The following is an 18,200-nucleotide window of genomic DNA, read 5'->3' on the forward strand; positions in this document are numbered from 1 at the left end:
GGCCTTGCACGAAATCCTGACTGTACTTGAAGAGATAATTGCCCCCACTTACACTGCGGTTGGACGCCTACAATTTCTCTTCCACGATAAAACAGCTCCTAGCTTGGTGTTCACAGTAACAACAAATTTAACTTCGACCGGTACCTCAGTCGCCGGAGTAATCACACTCTAAAGCACTAACTATATATAGAGGGATGACAGAGAGTTTAGAGAGAAAGAGAATGAAGGGTGCGATGTGTTTCCTCTGTGTTTTTTCAACTCAGTTGTCCAGGCTCACTATTTGTAGTGAGGCCAAGCTGTAACTGAAGCCACAAAATTAAACACAGAGTTACAGTCCAGATTCGTTTGTCCAGATTCAATGAATTGTATTTAGCTACTAACTAGATTCATTTGTCCAGATTCAATGAATTTGTATTTATCAGAGTTACCGACCAGATTCAATGAATCTGTATTTATCAGAGTTACTAACCAGATTCATTTGTTCAGATTCAATGAATCTGTATATATCACATTCTCATTTTAAACTCTTTCAAGCCACTAACTTCAACTCTATTTCTCTATGGATTTCATTAAGATATTTTTTTAAACCCATACATGAAAGTTTAAGTTCCCATATCAAGGAACTATTTCCAATCATTAGATTTTGGAACTAACATCAAGAATATAATAAATTATATTCTTAAAAACTCCAATTTTTCTAACAATTTTAGAATGGGTCCACCACTTATAGAGGATATGAAATGAGATGAGGTAGCTTGTTAGGGATGGGCACTGGGCCACTTCGGGATCAGGGAGTGCTACCCCCGCCCCCGATCCCAGAATTCAATATCGATCTCCGACCCTGCCCGAACCCCGAACGAGGATTCTATTCCTCCCGATCCCTGCCCCGAACGGGGAACGGGGGGGATTCGGGAATTTTTTATTTTTTTTTAAAAGAGTAGTTTTATAATACATAATATACTTTTAATAAAAAATAAACTACTAACTCGTACTATACTAAGAAAATGATATTTTCTCATATTTTTTATATCAAATCATATTTAAATTGATTTAGAATATAACAAATGATAATTTTAAAATTACAAAATATATATGGGTAATGTTCCACGTGGAACCATTAGGCACAGAATTGTTAGATACCTTACCTTATTTTTAGTATTTGTTAGGGTTCTACAACAGATACATGAAAAAAATGTCTTATTTTTTTATTTATTATATTTTGAAATTACTTTTAAACACAGACAACGATGCAAAAAACATGTATTTAGATTTAGATCCTGAAAATCTATGTAAAATAAGTTCTGCAGCAGAATTATAGTGTACTATGATCCTATTTTAAGCATTGGTTCTCTTTTGAGCGCGATAATAATCGTCTAATAAGAATAAAGATTATTTTTTAGTTTTTTTATATTATAAATGCTATATATTTTTAATAATTTATTTAGTATAATATATATAAATATATTATTATTTATGCATATACATACAATCGGAGTTGGGGATCGGGACGGAGAGACATGAATCCTCGATCCCCAAATTTTTATAAAACCTTCCTCATTCCCGCCCACCCGCAAAAAATTCCCTAAATCTCATCGAATACCCGAATTTTAAAATCTAAACTAAAATCTTAACTGAATATCGCCGGATTTCATAACATAATTTAAAATTTCAATTATATATTTCAAAATTGTGATAATTTTTAATACGAGAATTAGATACACTCAGATTTGAAGGGGAAAAAATATATTTTTAAAATCCAAATCCAATAAACCATCGTCAAGGATTCAAGAAATCTGATCGATCCTGAAGGACCTGAACACACACTATTGAACAGTCGGCCAGTCGAAGGATAAAGAAAAATCAATGGAAGTAGGCCCAGAGGAGAAGTTGCAGGGCTTTGTAGTTGGGGATGTGCCAACGTTGTACTACATACCTGACTTCTTAACCCATCCCCAACACGACCAACTCCTCGATCATGTTTCTCTTCTTACAAACTTCATCATCCACTCTATCTTTTATGTTGTCTATGCATTCTCGTAATTATATTATACAAATCTTTCTCTCTTTATTTTTGCTTATTATGCAGATTTATCAAGCTCCAGCTTTCAAGTGGAAAACCCTCAAAAACAGGAGATTGCAAAACTGGGGTATCGTTATTCTCATTCTAATTTTACTTATAAGTAAAACTATTATTGTTTTTATGATCATGAGTTTGGATAACATTATTGCTTTTCACAGGAGGGGTTGTCCATGAAAAGGGTCTATTAGCTCAAGAATGTAAGTTGGCTTCTTTATACTTGTAATATGCTTCTTTTTGCTCCTATAGGTGTTATGAAAAAGGTCTAATGCCTGTTTTTGTTGGTATTGCGGTTGTATCTTGTTTATCTTCTTCAGGGAAATATTTTGCGATATTTGGTTTAAATGGAATAAACTTTTAGATCAAGTTGTGGCTGCGAGAAAATGTGTATATTGTGCAATACTTTGTGGACCTATAGAAATCACAAACCAACTCAACAATGAACTAACTAGTTAAACAAGTCAAGACTTTTCAAAGTTCAGTTAAGGTTTGCTTTTTTATGTTTAATTGAACTTTGGCACCCGTATTACAGCACATTTACAAACTGTTCTTCATATTCAGATAAAAATGTGGTCTACATTGGCAGGAATAATGCATTGCAATGAAACTGGCGATTTTCACTGTGAATTTTTTTTAAACTAATTGCTCTAACTAAACAGTGATCCCAGTCTTTGTACATGATCAGTCAGATACTTAGTTTTATGTAAATAGAAGAAAATAATTATCTAAGAAAGAAATATAGTGTCTGACTATCTCGTTCTTGGTCCAATCATAGTTTTAGTCTTCACACGATCATACAAGAGCATAGTATTTATTTGCTACTACCTGTGGGAGGAGATTATACATTTAAAAAGTTCGTTTTTTTTCATTACATATATACAAATTTGGAGCTGATCTTGGCTGTAATACCCTTAGCAAGGATCGCTGGATCGGATTAAAATTGGAATAGAACTCTTAAAGGTTTTGTTGGTCCTCTGTTCTTCATTACCTTGGTCTCCTGCTTGACTTTTTCGTCAGCGATGATTGTTGTTTGATAGATGTTATCATGAGTTATCTTATATGGAGCATATTTATTGTTACATATTAAGGTATTTTGGGTGCAGAATCTGGAATTAGTCCCTTTTCTAAATTAAAATTGATTAAGGAACCCAATTGTCAGAGGTTGCTCATATCACAGTGCAATGGATCCCTCAAAATTTAACATGTCTTAACATTTTTTCTTCAATTCACACAGTAGCCTTGTAATACGTTATCGTATACACTCTGTTGTTCATTCATTTTATAAAATCTAGTATACTTTGGAGTTTTAAAAGTTTCAAACATGAATGGACAAACCTGCTAAAATTTCTTAAATGATTATTATTTATTGCTGTGGTTATGACTTCCTGCATACAAAACACCCTTTTGAGTGTTTAGACTTTTTCTTTAGGGTCATAAATGCTGATTGAATTAGGGGTACTGCTTCTAGTTCTCACACTTTACATATGTAAAATTATATGTGGTGTGTTTAGAAAGGTGCCCTTGCAGCCTAGCTCTATGAGGGTAAAAAATAAGGGAAGAAACAGAGCGCAGACTGACTTTTAGGTAATAAATTGATCCTTAAAGCTGACATGACGAGTAAGAGGCAACTGGGGAGGGCCGAGGGAGGTAAGTTTCTTTATAAAAACAGCCAGAAACAGACTACAGTTCTGACTTTGGTATTTAAGTTAAAAGTAGTATATATTTTATCGGGTTACTGGTGTAGAATCATAACTAAACTGTTTTTTCTGTCGGTTCTTAATCTAAGTTCCTCTTTCGTTTTAGGTTTGGTTTCAGGTAACATATTACCTGAAAAGGATACAAGTGTAGTGGTCTGTTTGGAAGTGGGGAAGTGAGTTTTTCTTATGGCATTGTGTGACGAAGGAAAGTGTATTTTGATCACCTAAGAATTCATAAAGAGTGCGGAAGGATAATAATATATAATATTGGGTTTGAAGGATGCTGCAGAAAGAATAGGATCTCAAGCTCTACCTTAATTCTCTCCAATTTTTCAGGATGCTCTTTTAAGAAATTTTCTTATTTTCTATTCTTGACTTTAATTCTCATTACAGTCTGTGCTTTCCCTTATTTTGTACTTTTTGCCTCTGAGATTCCTTGGCGTTTTTTAGTCTGCTAGCTTTGGATATACTCTACAGTAATTTGTATCATACAGAGGACTAGGAAGTAAAATTAACTAATAATGATGTAACGCAAAACTTAATATTACCTGGTTTTTGTTGTCTACAGTACCTCCATGGCTGACAAATATTACTCAAAAGATATTTGATGAATCAAGGATGTTTCCTTCAGCAATTAATCATGTGCTTATCAATGAATACCAACCTAATCAAGGAATAATGGTATTCTCAAACATTGCACATTTTGAGACTAGACATGTTTTATTGCACCTTGGACATACTATGCATTGTATTTTTTTAAAAAAAATATTTCTAATGGAGGCAAAAAGGGCTGTTAGGATTGGTTATCGTTAAAGGGAATTTTAATGATTTGGAATCTTAAGTACTTGGGCACCTGCTTAACGGGAAGGAGTTTCCCATTTCATTCAATCAAATTGCTAATTTAAACACTAGCACTGTAGCACATGGTCTAAAGTTTTAATTCCTGTTAACCGGGGCTATTTATTTACCATGAACCAAACTCCCCCAAGGAGGTAGTTTCTTAACTGTGATGATCGTGATTAACATTGTTGAAAGACGAATAGTTTTGAGAAAGAAGTGTTTGTTTGTATCTGTATAATTACCTTGTCTGGTGTCATTGATTCCAATATTATTTTGCTGAAACTTTTTTTTTTTGGTGACATCCAGCCTCATCAAGATGGTCCTGCTTACTTTCCGGTAGTAGCTATTGTTTCTCTGGGTTCTCCCGTCGTAATGGACTTTAGTCCCCATTTGGGTTTGACAAATTCTACGAACCAGTCAGGAAACGGAATGGAGGATATAGTTTCTGGTACAGGAGCTCCAGATCGTAATCTGCAGAAAACTTACAAGCCCTTCTCCGTTTTATTGATGCCCCGGAGCTTACTAATCTTTAAAGATAAGGCTTATTCAGGTAGTCACATTAAAATGCTTTTTATATCATCTTGATTTGGCCAAGTTTTTAAAGACGCTTTCTTTTCACCAGAATACATGCATGGTATAGAAGATATTCCGGTGCAGCGGGGTGATAGGGTAAGCACTTGGCACATTGCATAACGTGGTCAACAACTCAGAATCAGATTTGCTGTTTCTGAGACCTGATTACACAAATCTGATTTACAAATGTCTTGATGGTTTATATCTTCAAGTTTATGTCAATACAGGTGGTGAATGTTGGTGAATTTTTAAAGTATCATGGGGCAAATCAGATAACAGGTTCAGAGGACTTGTGCGAGGGGACTGATGTGGATTTAAATAGCATTCGCAGAACTACCAACAGAATCTCATTGACCTGTCGAGTAGTTCCAAAGGTTAATAAAAAGTTGTTCAAGTTTTAAACTGGTCATATGTTCTAAAAGGTGTTAATGCTCGTTATGTTTCGGGACATGCTGTGAAATTAGAGGGAAATGTTAGTTTGCTATTGCAGGGAGGTGTATTTGATTCGGATTTTGTGAGCTCTAAACTGATTATTGATGATTCTTTGATTTTAAGATACCTTTAAGTTTTTTAATGGAGTATTGAATTTTAAAAGATTGTTTATATGGTTTTCTTTCGTCAGGATAGAGTTTAAATTAAATATCCCTAAACTTTGAAATCCAATAAAAAGAAAATTTAATAATATATTACTCCCTCCATCCCGGTGGGATGTATATGTTCATTGTTTGCACACATTTCGAGGCTCAAATAGAGTTTAGTTACATAATGTTTTTTGAAAATTTTCTTTTTTTAATATAAATTTAGACATCAAACTTTTATTCAGAAAAAAAAAATTTAAAAATATTGTGAAACTATACTTTAAAAGAGCCTTAAAAAGCATTCATTGGGACAAAGTGAGTAATAAACATATACCCGTTTCTTCGATATTGCTCACCCCTCTGTAAGCTAGTGTATACCCTCGCATATTCAGCCAGCATAAATGGCCGAATTTTTTACAAAATATTGGTAATTTTAGCCATTACCTGAATATATTTGTTGGAAAATTTGAAGAACAAAACATCATATTTTACAAAAAATAATACTGTCACGTATCTATGTTAATATGAAGTATTGTTATGTACGGAAGCATCTACAATGCCAACTTATAAAAATGATCACATATTCACATTACGCGACCCTGAACCTTGAGTGATTCTTTTTGTCCGCAGAGCCTTGCATGATTTATATGAATCCATATATAGATTGTCCAGTCATTTGTGTCTAAGTTCCCTGTTATATGAAACAATGCTCCGAGCTTAGTCCTTGATCAGATTGGGGATGAAGAGATACCTATGAAATTTTGATCAAAAATATCGGAACAGGACAACATTACAATGCCTAGTAATGCTGTTAATTAGCCTGATGTTTGTCTGCAAGAAGAAGCCTTGTATTGAAAATTATTTGTTGGGTAGTTCTGGTGGGGAGAGCCGGCCTAGGGATTCTCGGGCTGCAAAAGCTCTGCATGAAATCAAAATTAAAAACATATACGGTGAGGAATGCATTTCCGAATGGCTAGTTGAATAGTTTTCGGAAAATGGAATGCAAAAGTTAAGGACTGTAATTTGCTTAATCCTCTTGGTGCAGCAGATTAAAAACATTCTAAAGCTTAATATTATGCAGCTTGAACTTCGGCAATAAAATAATGAGTAGAATGCCCTGTGTGCATGTTATATACAACATTGTCTTTTACCATCATATTTTAATTATTTTAATGTCAGTACTCATAGTTGTATGCTATGAGTGTACTTAATCAACTTGACACCTTCTGTAAATATTACAAACTTGTTGCCTTTAGGCAACAAAAATGTATCCAATCATTATCATTGTAACAAAATGAACATAACCGGTTATGTGTCCTTTCTATCTAATTTCAACAAAATAAAGACAAATGAAATACATCACATCTCTGTAAATTCAAAACCATATTATATCAAGCCATCAGTATTTATGCCATTATCTGTCTTTAATGTTCCAAGTCCAAAATAAAATAAAATTGAAATACATGTAAATCCCGAGTTTTGATGATGACACACTTCAACAAGCTACTATCATTTCAGCTTAACATAATGTATTTTACCTGTTACAACCTGCTATATTGAGTAGTTAATCTGATCCTGCAGGTTTTATACGTAACAGAGATATAGCAAGCTGTTTCCTATTTTAGCTTGACATGATTAGTTTATACTGTTATAGCCTGCCATGTTGTCTTTCTAACCTTGTGCTGCAGGAAGTTTGCTATAACAGAATTATAGCGAGCTGTTTCAAAACAGCAAGCTATAATGCAGTCTTACCAGAAGCAGAACACTTCACAGATTCGATGCTGTTGACTTCTACAAATATTAGGACTTAAGGTGTACGTTTTCTAATTAGTATATGAGTTAAATATACATATAATAAGCTCAGTACTTTTAATAATATTCGTTTCCTAAAATCAAGGAAGTTGTTACGCTTTTAAACAAATCTTTTCAACACACTTCCTTATCCCATTTTTATAGGGACTGTTGCTTCAAACGTCTTTCTAAAACTCAGTCCTCTATTTCTATGGTGTATAGCATTGAACAAACAACCTGTAACGTTCACATGGTGCAACGTTCATGGAGGTTTGTTTCAATATAGCCGTTATAGCTTTCAGTATATAAACGGCTTGCTGTTTTAAAGAAATAGCTAACAACTCACGATCTTGAAAACATTCTCAATCTCTTCTGAGCTTATATTGTGTATTCGATTCATATCTTATTAGAGAGCATAGTTTGAGTTGTAATCTCTCATTGTTATTCAAAGTTTGTATTTGTTAGTCACTAAAGCTAGCGGGGTTCTTAGTATAGAACAAAGGGGGAGTTAGATAGAATTAGTCTACACAAGGTCTGAGGTGCTAAGGTTCGAGGAACAAGGTGAATTCAAGGAGGGAAGCTCAAGGAATTCAGGGGTTCAAGAACAGGTGCACAGGGGACTAAAGTGTTGAGCTATTTTCTGTCTGGTCAAGGTTTCAGCAAGCTGCTTTAGGTGACTGGGTAAAAGGGAGATATATTATTATTCTGTAATTGTTGAAATTTTCAGTAATAATATATTCTCTTACCAAGTTGGTAAGGGACCAGGACGTAGACCATTAGACATAGGGGTCGAACCTGGCTAAAATTGCTTGTGTCTGATTTACATTTCTGCACTTTACTGTTTTGCATAATAGCCTGCTATAATCACACTGTCTGAAAACAGTAAGCTGAAATATTCGGTAAAAGTTTAAAATTGATATAGTTAGCTATTTACACCTATTCACCCCCCTCCCTCTAGGTGTACTTACAATACATACCAAGCTATTATAAATTTAATGACGCAACAAAAAAGTAACTTACCTTTGGGTCCTAGTCCCTGGCATACGTAAATTTCCTTTCACTTTCAAATGCTAGTGTCTTGCTTACTGAATTTCAGCATAGATATTTAGGGGAGATTTTTATGGTTATTTATCATTTTGAATATACTTTTCCACCCTGGGAGGGTTACATATAACTTAGGGCAGCATCAGGGCATTGAACTCTTTAGAAGCTATACACATAGATTCAGTGACAACTTAGGATAACATCATACTGCAAATCAAATCTGGAAAGCTAACCTGCAAGCAAGAGTGATGCATTCTCTGTCTACAAGCCCAACAGGGAGCCCTCTGTACCTCTCATTGTGATCAACAAGAACCAGTAACCGACTCAAACCATAACTATTCATGATAAACTGAGCTGAAAAGAGACTCATACTAGGTGTTACTGTCCAAGATACCTCACATATTTCATCACTGGAGTCACATATATCGGAAACAAGAAGCTCCTGCTAAACAGAAAATCAATCAATTAATTAGGCAGATGAACAAACTACACTTCTTAAAACTTATACTGAGCCGACAAAAAATATCTAGAATAATGAATGTTAATGAGCCGACGAAAAATATCTAAAATAATGAATGTTAATAGAGACGTATTTACAGGAGGGATTCGAATGTAAAAGCTAATAAGAAATAGTTATCAAAATCATGGTTTGATTTCAGATAATAGTGCAGGGGAAAAGAATACAAGCCCCTAGATCTACTGTTTGCTACTCGTAGATATCTATTCAAAAAATAAAACTGAACTGAAAAGTGACTCGTGCTACGCAATATGCATGTGAAAAGAGGCCATTTGTGGAATATAGTCAAATATATTTTTAAGGGAGTGGCAGAACGTTAAATCTGGGCACATTACATGTCACCTCGTATTAGGTCTTTACGGGAGTGGCAAAACATTTACTCCCTCTGTTTGGATTTAATAGTCGCTTAACTTTTTTGCACGCACTTTTAAGAGCTATATTATTTCTAAAGTTTTTCTTTTGTGAATAGAAGTATATTACTAATATTTTTATTCACAAATTCTTTTTTTGAAAATAATAATTTTAGGTGTGCGGTCAAAGCTCTTAAAAGTGCATGCAAAAAAATCAAGAGACTAATATATCCAAACAGAGGGAGTATTTTAGTGTACAATACATATTGCCTCGCATTACCTTGAACTTGTAGGCTCTCAAAGTGAGTGCATTTTTACAAAAAAAAATATGCAATTATAAACTGCATGAAAGTCAACTTCCCATGCCCACAAGAACCCTGGCATCCCAATCCCTAATGGTCAGCTTAATTGGGAGGAATAGAAATGTTGGGGAAAGGAACGCAACTTTTGCTATCTATATGTGAATTCTTACATCTTAGGTTGTTTCCTCTATTCCATGTCTAACAACAAAGTCTAGAGCCGTAACCCATCAAACTGAAAAAATGCTCAATTTTTTTTCCTACTAATTTTCTTCACAAACCTTGCCATAATATTCTTTCATTTCTACATACTTTTCTCTTGTATCCTTCTCTTGTCCCATTAATTTTGTCTATTCCTAACTCATTTCTTTCCTATTAACCAAAGCATAAAGGATAGAACATGACATATTTATGATGCAGCTAGAGACTTGATTAAATGATCCTCAGTCAGTAACAGCTAGAGAGTTACCTTGGGACACATTTTATTTCTTTTTGACGATTTAATGAACTCTTGAATGTCTTCCAATGTCAGTACACCAACCAATTGATTTTTGTCATTTATGATAACTGCACAAGACTGCTTCGCAGCTAGCATCTCTGTCACTACCTCAGCTAGTAAAGTGCTCATCAGCACAGTCACATACTGTGTCCTCATGGCTGCTGAAACAAGGATCCTTTTGGCCAACTCAATCATATATTTATCAGTGTCATCTACACAGAGTGAATAATCACTTCCATCAATGCTAAATGCAGTAGACCCCTCTGCACCTAGTGAAGGTGCAAGGGGGAGCACATTGCAGGAAGATGTGTTGGGTTGTTGTGCTGTATGTTTGTTTTTCTCTTTAAATTTAGTAGTAGAAGGAGCGTCTTTTCTGATTGTGTAACCTGAAGTAATCCATGACGATACTCCTACAGCACCAAGAAGTGGAAGAACTATACGATAGTCCTGAGTCAACTCAAATAAGAGCAGAACTGCAGTAAGAGGTACTTGACACACCCCAGCAAGAGTAGCAGCCATACCAACCTGCACAAAAAGCTCTCATTAAACCATATCATGACTAGGAACATACAGGAACCTTAAGATTAGAGAAAATAAATGGATAACAGTTACAAATCCATAGGTCGCCTCATGATGACACCAGATCATACAAAAAGACTTTTATAATCTGATGCCTTAGCAACTCTAAAGGGGGTTCCCAAAAGAGTGCCAAAATGCAATGTGGCATGATGTGGAATGTCACTCTTGTTGGATCTCCATTAAAGTGGGGGGAGTGCCAACCAAAGTTGCCAACTTTTGGAAACCTCCCAAAAAAGCAAAAGACATACATTCACATTAAAGACATAGACATTCATGTCTATTTATAATTATACTTATTTAAACATATTGGCAACTTCGAATGCCAATCATTTGAGCAAATTTTTAAAAGGAAGGTGCCTCCCATTAAAGATGCTCTTAAGGGCATTTGAAGCTTATTCGCAAGAATGAATTTAACGATAACATTGATTCAGAAATTGAACAAAACCTTGAAGAAACAAACAGAAATATGTCATAAAATTTCTGAGTTTCCAAGATAATTATCAGTGTCATTCTCTCAAGGTTCTAACTTATGCTGTCGCTATTTCCTAATTCCATACTTATGCCCTCAAAGCAAAAGATGCTACGATTGAAGTGTAAGCATTTTTCTCACACGTAGTTTTAGTTTTTGACTCTTAAATCTATGTAACCGGTGATGTATCGTGCGTCTTTTATCAAGTGTCAGAAACACTGTCTATTTATTGATGGTAGTAGCTAGATTAGTTTATGCAGAAAGAACATGAGATGTATTGTATGCGGAATACAAGTCAAAAAAAATAGTTGCTGAGTTCGGGAAAAGGATGAAGTGGCATTACTATCTAACCTACAAGATGCAGCTAGCAAATTGCATATATTTAAAAAAGAAAAAAAAAAGAGTAAAAAATAGTTGATGACAAAGGACCCAACCAAATGACTGTAGAAAAATAAGAAGTGATTTGAAATGATCAAACACATTGTAGAAACAAAAGAGTACCATGTAATGTGCGAGCTATCTCTGAAATCAAAGCACTTCATATATAAAATACTTCCAGGTTCATACCAGGCCATATGCTTGTGGTGACGCAACCTCCAACAAGGAGAGATGAAATATTGGATTAGACTGAAAAATTGCAAAACTAACAAATTTTCCATATGCCATTCCAGTAGCTGCTCCAATGAATAGAGATGGAGCATAATATCCTCCTACTAACCCAGACGCTCTGCACAATGAAGTTGCTACAATTTTTACTGCAACCAGTTGAAGCAACAGATCAGCAGAGAGAGTTTTTACAAATGGCCGAGATTCTAACAGTAAATCAACATTATCAAATCCCCAGTAGAGAATTTCTGGATATTTCAATGCTATGAGCCCAATAGCCAAGCCACCAAATACAGGAAAAACAGCCTTCGGTATCCCAACGTTCTTATGAACATTGTCAAAACTTGCTACCATAAAAGATGTGCACTTCGATAATAGTAGTGAGACAAGGCCACACAGGATACCCAACAAAAGATACAGCGGAAGTTCTGAAAATGCATAATAGATGAATGAGCAACCTTATCTTGAGGGAAAAATGTGTTTGCTTCCTTGTTCATTTAAAAGAATATCTAACAAAAAATTGTGCTCGAGGGAAAACTCAGAAAGAATAAAGAAGGAGAAACGACAAAAGATAAATGAATGAGCAACCTTACTTATTTGGAGGAAAAAGTTTTTTGTTCCACTTCTATTAAAAAAGGATATCCAACAGACAAATGTACTCAAAAGAAAACTCAAAAAATAAAAAAAAAGGAGCAACGGAAAAAAAGATATTAATAAATAACGAACTACTACCAATGATAAATTGTTGTATCTATAGCTTTGGGGGTTCCCGCATTGAAGAATCAACTTGTTGGTATTTTCACTTTAATAAAGCGGGTGTACTCCACTTTTATATAGGGTTAAATGGCTAATTCATAATTAAGCTAGTTAAAAACTTGCAGTTTGGTCATGTTGTTGAAAAAGCTCACAGTCAACTAATGAAGTATTTAAAAACTTGCATATCAGTAATCCCCGTGAACTTTGTTAAAAACATTAACGGAAAATAACCATCTTTCAAAAAGATCACTGGAACAAGAAATATAATGCAAAAACATCACCCAAACATAATAAGCATCACCCCCTGTAGTTACACTAATAAAGAGAAGCAGTTACACTAATTAGGGCAGGTTTAATAAGGTGCAGTTACAAGAATGAGTTAATTAATAAGAAGTAGTTCTAAGGTTATGGAGGAATATCAATCCAAAATTCACAACAATAGAAGTGTTTGAGGTCGGTCTTGTGCACCAACCGCTGTAGCCTTATCTGCATATGCCATTGCTTTGCCAATTAAATGTGCTCTAATTTCAAGGTTATGAATTGTGAAGACGACACGAGCTTTACTAAGACCATAGTGCACATAATGCATGATCCTTAAGCAATCACGCAACTGGAGCACAACTGGGTTTATAGATACAACTGAGTAAAGAGGTTTTTTTGAATCAAGAGGATTTATGTAATTAGGATTGGGTCGGGTCGGGTAAACAGGTATTTTAACGGAGAATGTTAAAAGTCAAATGACTTTTAACGTTCGTGTAAGTTTCTGTTAGCATGATCATTCGATTGAAAATTATATGAAGCAAAGTTATGTGTTTGAAAGTTTTTTCAACAACATGACCAAACTGCAAGTTTTTAACCAGCTTAATTATGTATTAGCTATTTAACCACCCCTTTTATATATAGAAAAGGTATACAATCATTATTAATGGTTTAAAGTTTTAGTAATTACAAAATAGTAGCAGGAATAAATTCAAAGAACAGGAACTCTCAATCACAGCAAACCAGTTAGGAAACAATTAGTGCAGTAAAAATGGGGTTAAAACAAAAAATCATAAACAGGACTAAATGCACCTTGTTTTTAGAGGCAGCTATAATTGGAGTACCCTCTATATTGAGGTCAGAAAGTATAACAAGTACATTCATCTAAGTTCGATAATGCTTTTTGTCTCCATGGATGCAACCATGCATGGTTGTTACAGATAAAAAAGAGTTATATGAAATTACCACTTGGGGAACGAAAATCATAGCCTGGAACTGTGAAGGCAGGCTCAGAACCAAGACCTATTTCTGACACAACAGATGCTATAACAGCACTAAGAATGACCATCGAAGTTGTGTTCGTCAGTGATAAGGATGTCTGATCTGGCGATGGCCACAACACCGACTCAATCGCGAAAAAGCAACCAGCAACAGCAGCATTGAACCCTGAAAACAATTAAAGTATAAAAAGAGCACTAGGTGTCTGAAAATGTTGATTCCAAATGCTTTTAGATCATACTATTTTCTAATTCTTCCTTTAAAAGGTCGAAATTGGCACCCTAATATTTTTGCTAATAAGTAATAATGATAAAACAAGGGCAACATATACATTGCGCTCCCACGTGCCATATTAATGGTGGTAAGTCTTTCAGTAATAATAATAATAATGAATCTAGACCAACCAGAAGCAATTCCAGCAGCTGAACCAGCAGCTCTAAGAGATAGCTTGCTTTGAGCAGCTTTGTCAAACAAAACTCCCACTCCATTTGCAATGGATGAACCTATTTCAACGCTTGGACCTTCTGGCCCCAACGAATTCCCCGTTCCAAGGGTGACGCAGGCAGCCAGTGTCCGTAAAATTGGTTCCAGCACATCTTTGACCCTAAATGTCGACACTCCCTCAGCAGGGAGTTGAAGAGAAGCTCGAATATAGTTCAGCACAGCAACAAGTAAGCCACCACAAGCTGGTACCAGAACAATTTGCTTCCATACTACACCAGTGGGCACCTCCCTTAGCCAGGAGGCACCTCGATATGGAATTCCATCCCAGCAAAGGTCACGTATTTCATGCACCTAAATGAATAGAGGTTAGTCACATAGTGACAACATATATCACTTGTGCAAAACGATTAGGAATGCATATCTAATTAAGGGTAAAGGCTTAGAATTGAATTTGTTGAAATATAGCATAACATTCATTTGTGGTTCCTCTGACTCTTTATGGTGTTAGATGGACCGATTCTTAACATGATATCAGAGCTCTCTGGCAGAGGTCTCAAGTTCAACTCTACGTCACCCCTAATATTCTCACAATTTAATATGCACAAAGGCATTAATTGCCCCAAAGATGCGGAGGTCTCAAGTTCGACTCTCCGTCATAGGCGCCTGTAATATTGTGAATGATAGGAGCGAAACAAGAAATGATAATTTTGACAAAGGAAAAGGAGAGTAAATTACAAGGTTGTTGAAAATGACGACAGAGATGCCGGTGACAAGGCCTACTAAGCAAGCAGAGATTATAGTGGCGGTGTTGGTGCCTTGAATTTCACCGTCGTCGTCGGTGGTCTCAGGAAGAGCACGGCGGCGGAAGGTGTATTTAGACTTACAAGGAACAAATCTTCTTGTTGATGATATATAGGAGGAGGAGGAATTGTAGTGAATATTATTACAAGACTTGAAGTTGAGTTGTGTACGGCAGCAGGATGACGGAGTGAAAAGGGGGAGCACAAGAGAGCTTATCCCCATAATCACCTTCATTATTCAGCATTTCAGCTACGGACATACATACGTGTCTGCTGTTGTATCATCTATTTCATCTACGCTTTCTGTTTGGGATGGATGATTAGATGACAACTTTTGCCGCTCCCACTCGTTTTCCTTTTCTTTCTTATTTTATGCTCAAACATTCACACTATGACCCTCTTTGGGAATTAACGGTTAGTTGTTAGCGGATCGGATTAGGTGTTTTGACTGGCGGATTGAATCAGATGTTTTGACTAGCGGATTGAATCAGCTGTTTTTTGTAAAACTGTTTGGTAAATAGCTGATTGATTAGCTTTTTCTAACCCAAACCAAAACCGCTAATCTAAAAAAAACTCCTCAAAGTAGCTTTTTCAAATTTAGGTTTTTAGATCCGAACCAGTTCAATCCGCTAACTACCAAATACTAATGGCCCTGTTTGGGAATTAGCGGTTAGCAGTTAGCTGTTAGCGGATTGAATTAGATGTTTTGACTAGCTGATTTAAATAGATGTTTTGACAAACGGATTGAATTAGCGGTTTCTTGTAAAACTGTTTGGTAAATAGCTGTTTGATGAGTTTTTTTGACACATACTCAAACCGCTAACCCAAAAAGCTCCTCAAACTAGTTTTTTGAAAATTAATTTTTTGAGCCCAAACCTCTATTTCAATCCGCTAACTACCAAACGCTATTATTAGTGGATTGAAATGGTCAAACCTCTAGAACACCCCAAACCTCTAATTTTACCCAAACCTCTTATTTCCAAACACCCCCATTAACCTATTTTAGTGGTCAAACCTCTAATTTTGCCCCAAACCTCTAATTTCCAAACAAGGCCTATATCTAAATCGATGAAAATGTCAGGTATTCAAAAAATATTCCTAAATTGTGATTGATTTCACTATCATAATAATAATGAAATCCTTTTATACACGTAAATTATCTGATTAAAATTAGTCATACATTTGTCATGTTATTTGGGAACAAAGTTTGATGTACATCAAATTACTCATAAATCGATCCCATTTTATTTTCATTCATTGTCATTCCAGGTAAGCTAAACAATTTTTATTGACAGACAAATGATTTTATTAAGAAGACACTTAACAAAATAGCTATCGTTATTCAGCCGGGACAAATCTCCTAACCGTCAACTACAACTTGATTGTGGAATAAAAAATAAGCTAGACAAATAATCATTTTATTTTTAAATCACAACACATGAAATGTCTGAATTATTTAATCTAAAAAATATTACAATAACATTTGTAGCAATTGAACATACATCAGCTATGAAACTAGTTACATCGCAATCAGTGACGCAGAGAGGGGATCTAGAGGGGGCCCCTCACATGTTTTTGAAATTTATATATATATATAATATTAGAAAAATGCTTCATACACAATATCATTTATAAAATCTTTCATAAAATGATATTTGTTAAATTTTGTTTAAATTAGGTCCTTATATATGCATTAACAGCACCAACTAAATCATCCCACTTCAATTATTATGTCATTTTGCATTCAATTTTATGGATGAAGCATTACTTATAGTACTATATTATTTGTATTTATTTAATTTACAAAATAAAACTATATCATTTATACAATTTAATAATATAAAATGCACAACCAGGAGACGTTACTAGTTTGGATATTGGTCAATTTCTCTTTTTACTCTGTCTGTTCTGTTTACGAGTCTCTGTACATGCAACTCGTGTAGCTCTCTGTCCTCGGCGGAATTATAATTAAATTATTAAATTTTCTCAATGAAAGGTGAGGACATTAATTATGTTTTCTCATAAAAACTTAAAATATGAATTTTTATTGTTAATACAGGTATAAAATGTGATATATAATAATATCATTTAGCGTAAGTAGTAGATATATTTCGTCCCCCTAGAAAAATCTTTCTGGCTCCATCATTGATCGCAATTGTCCTTCCCATAAACACTATCTATATCCCAATATTCACAACTATCAGTTACATCAACTAATATCGGAGCAAAAAAAAAAACCCAATTGCGAATAATTTTTTGTTGTGAAAGGTTAGTTCTTGCAATATTCACCATTATCCCAGAATCAATGCTAGTTTTACAGATTTCCCAAAATATCATATAAATCATTCTTAGAAAAACTACTGGAAATCATACACAGATTGTATTCAACCGCTTTTCTACAATTTTATCTCATTATTTGAATTATTAAATAACGTTGGTATCAGAGCGGGTTTCTAATATACAAGAAGTAAAATAATTAAAAATGGGAAGAAAAGAGGAAGGAGTGAAAAATTCTAACGCTTGAGAAGAAACATTACTTTCACTGGAAAGTGAAGATGAAGATGCATCATCTGTCTCTTAAAATTAGTTACATCAACTGTATAAAGAAAGGTCCACGTGTCCTGTAAAAATAGATACTGAGGTCAGACTTGATGAAAATGAGTCTAAGGAAGGATGAATAACTGCCTAAATCTCTCTCCGAGTTTACTAAAGAAGATGAAATGGAAATGCACAAAAACAAGGAAGCTATGAACATATTAAAAACACAAATCATATTTTTTAAATTTTTTTATTTCTATGATAAATTTAAAATAAATATATCAAAAACATCTGTATATTACAAGATTTACGACTTATATTCAGTCAACTGAGATTTTAATGAATTATATATGATTTAGATATTATAATAGATCGTATTTGATTTTGATTACACGAATTCTACATAAAATGTCACAGAGTTGAGTTTCAAAGTTTCATGAATTATGGTGAAATTTCAAAAATCATAAAAAACATTGAACAATCTCA

The 18,200-nt window shown here is 34.6% G+C and overlaps 2 protein-coding genes across 4 annotated transcripts; one reads left to right on the forward strand and one right to left on the reverse strand.

Annotated features, from left to right (window-relative positions):
• The first annotated feature begins 1,768 nt into the window (after positions 1–1,768).
• LOC108197114 (alkylated DNA repair protein ALKBH6 homolog) lies at positions 1,769–5,790 on the forward strand. Its single transcript, XM_017364625.2, has 7 exons — positions 1,769–1,977; positions 2,087–2,147; positions 2,239–2,277; positions 4,343–4,455; positions 4,921–5,164; positions 5,237–5,283; positions 5,415–5,790. The coding sequence occupies exons 1-7, from the start codon at positions 1,864–1,866 to the stop codon at positions 5,586–5,588; spliced, it is 792 nt and encodes a 263-aa protein (XP_017220114.1). The 5' UTR covers positions 1,769–1,863; the 3' UTR covers positions 5,589–5,790.
• Positions 5,791–6,081: 291 nt separating this feature from the next.
• LOC108199980 (chloride channel protein CLC-e) lies at positions 6,082–15,535 on the reverse strand. 3 transcript variants are annotated; one of them, XM_017368016.2, is made up of 7 exons: positions 15,112–15,535; positions 14,337–14,727; positions 13,900–14,100; positions 11,881–12,068; positions 10,236–10,790; positions 8,834–9,045; positions 6,082–6,684 (listed from the first exon to the last, which is right to left on the reverse strand). In XM_017368016.2, the coding sequence occupies exons 1-7, from the start codon at positions 15,409–15,411 to the stop codon at positions 6,624–6,626; spliced, it is 1,908 nt and encodes a 635-aa protein (XP_017223505.1). In that variant the 5' UTR covers positions 15,412–15,535; the 3' UTR covers positions 6,082–6,623. The 3 variants fall into 3 exon arrangements, with proteins under 3 accessions (XP_017223505.1, XP_017223503.1, XP_017223504.1); XM_017368014.2 differs by having other exon boundaries at positions 11,881–12,347; XM_017368015.2 differs by having other exon boundaries at positions 8,834–9,042; positions 11,881–12,347; positions 15,112–15,534.
• Positions 15,536–18,200: the final 2,665 nt, after the last annotated feature.

The sequence above is a fragment of the Daucus carota genome, chromosome 8 (assembly GCF_001625215.2).
Source record: "Daucus carota subsp. sativus chromosome 8, DH1 v3.0, whole genome shotgun sequence".
NCBI classification, from domain to species: domain Eukaryota; kingdom Viridiplantae; phylum Streptophyta; class Magnoliopsida; order Apiales; family Apiaceae; genus Daucus; species Daucus carota.

What these genes read in the sequence shown, in the direction of transcription:
- LOC108199980 (XM_017368014.2), bottom strand. Translation starts at nt 15,411, where the DNA reads ATGAAGGTGATTATGGGGATAAGCTCTCTTGTGCTCCCCCTTTTCACT. An exon ending in TCGTCATTTTCAACAACCTT is followed by an intron (nt 14,728 to 15,111) that starts GTAATTTACTCT and finishes CTATTCATTTAG; the next exon opens with GTGCATGAAATACGTGACCT. An exon ending in AGCTGCTGGAATTGCTTCTG is followed by an intron (nt 14,101 to 14,336) that starts GTTGGTCTAGAT and finishes AATTGTTTTCAG; the next exon opens with GGTTCAATGCTGCTGTTGCT.
- LOC108197114 (XM_017364625.2), top strand. Translation starts at nt 1,864, where the DNA reads ATGGAAGTAGGCCCAGAGGAGAAGTTGCAGGGCTTTGTAGTTGGGGAT. An exon ending in CAGGAGATTGCAAAACTGGG is followed by an intron (nt 2,148 to 2,238) that starts GTATCGTTATTC and finishes TGCTTTTCACAG; the next exon opens with GAGGGGTTGTCCATGAAAAG. An exon ending in AACCTAATCAAGGAATAATG is followed by an intron (nt 4,456 to 4,920) that starts GTATTCTCAAAC and finishes GGTGACATCCAG; the next exon opens with CCTCATCAAGATGGTCCTGC.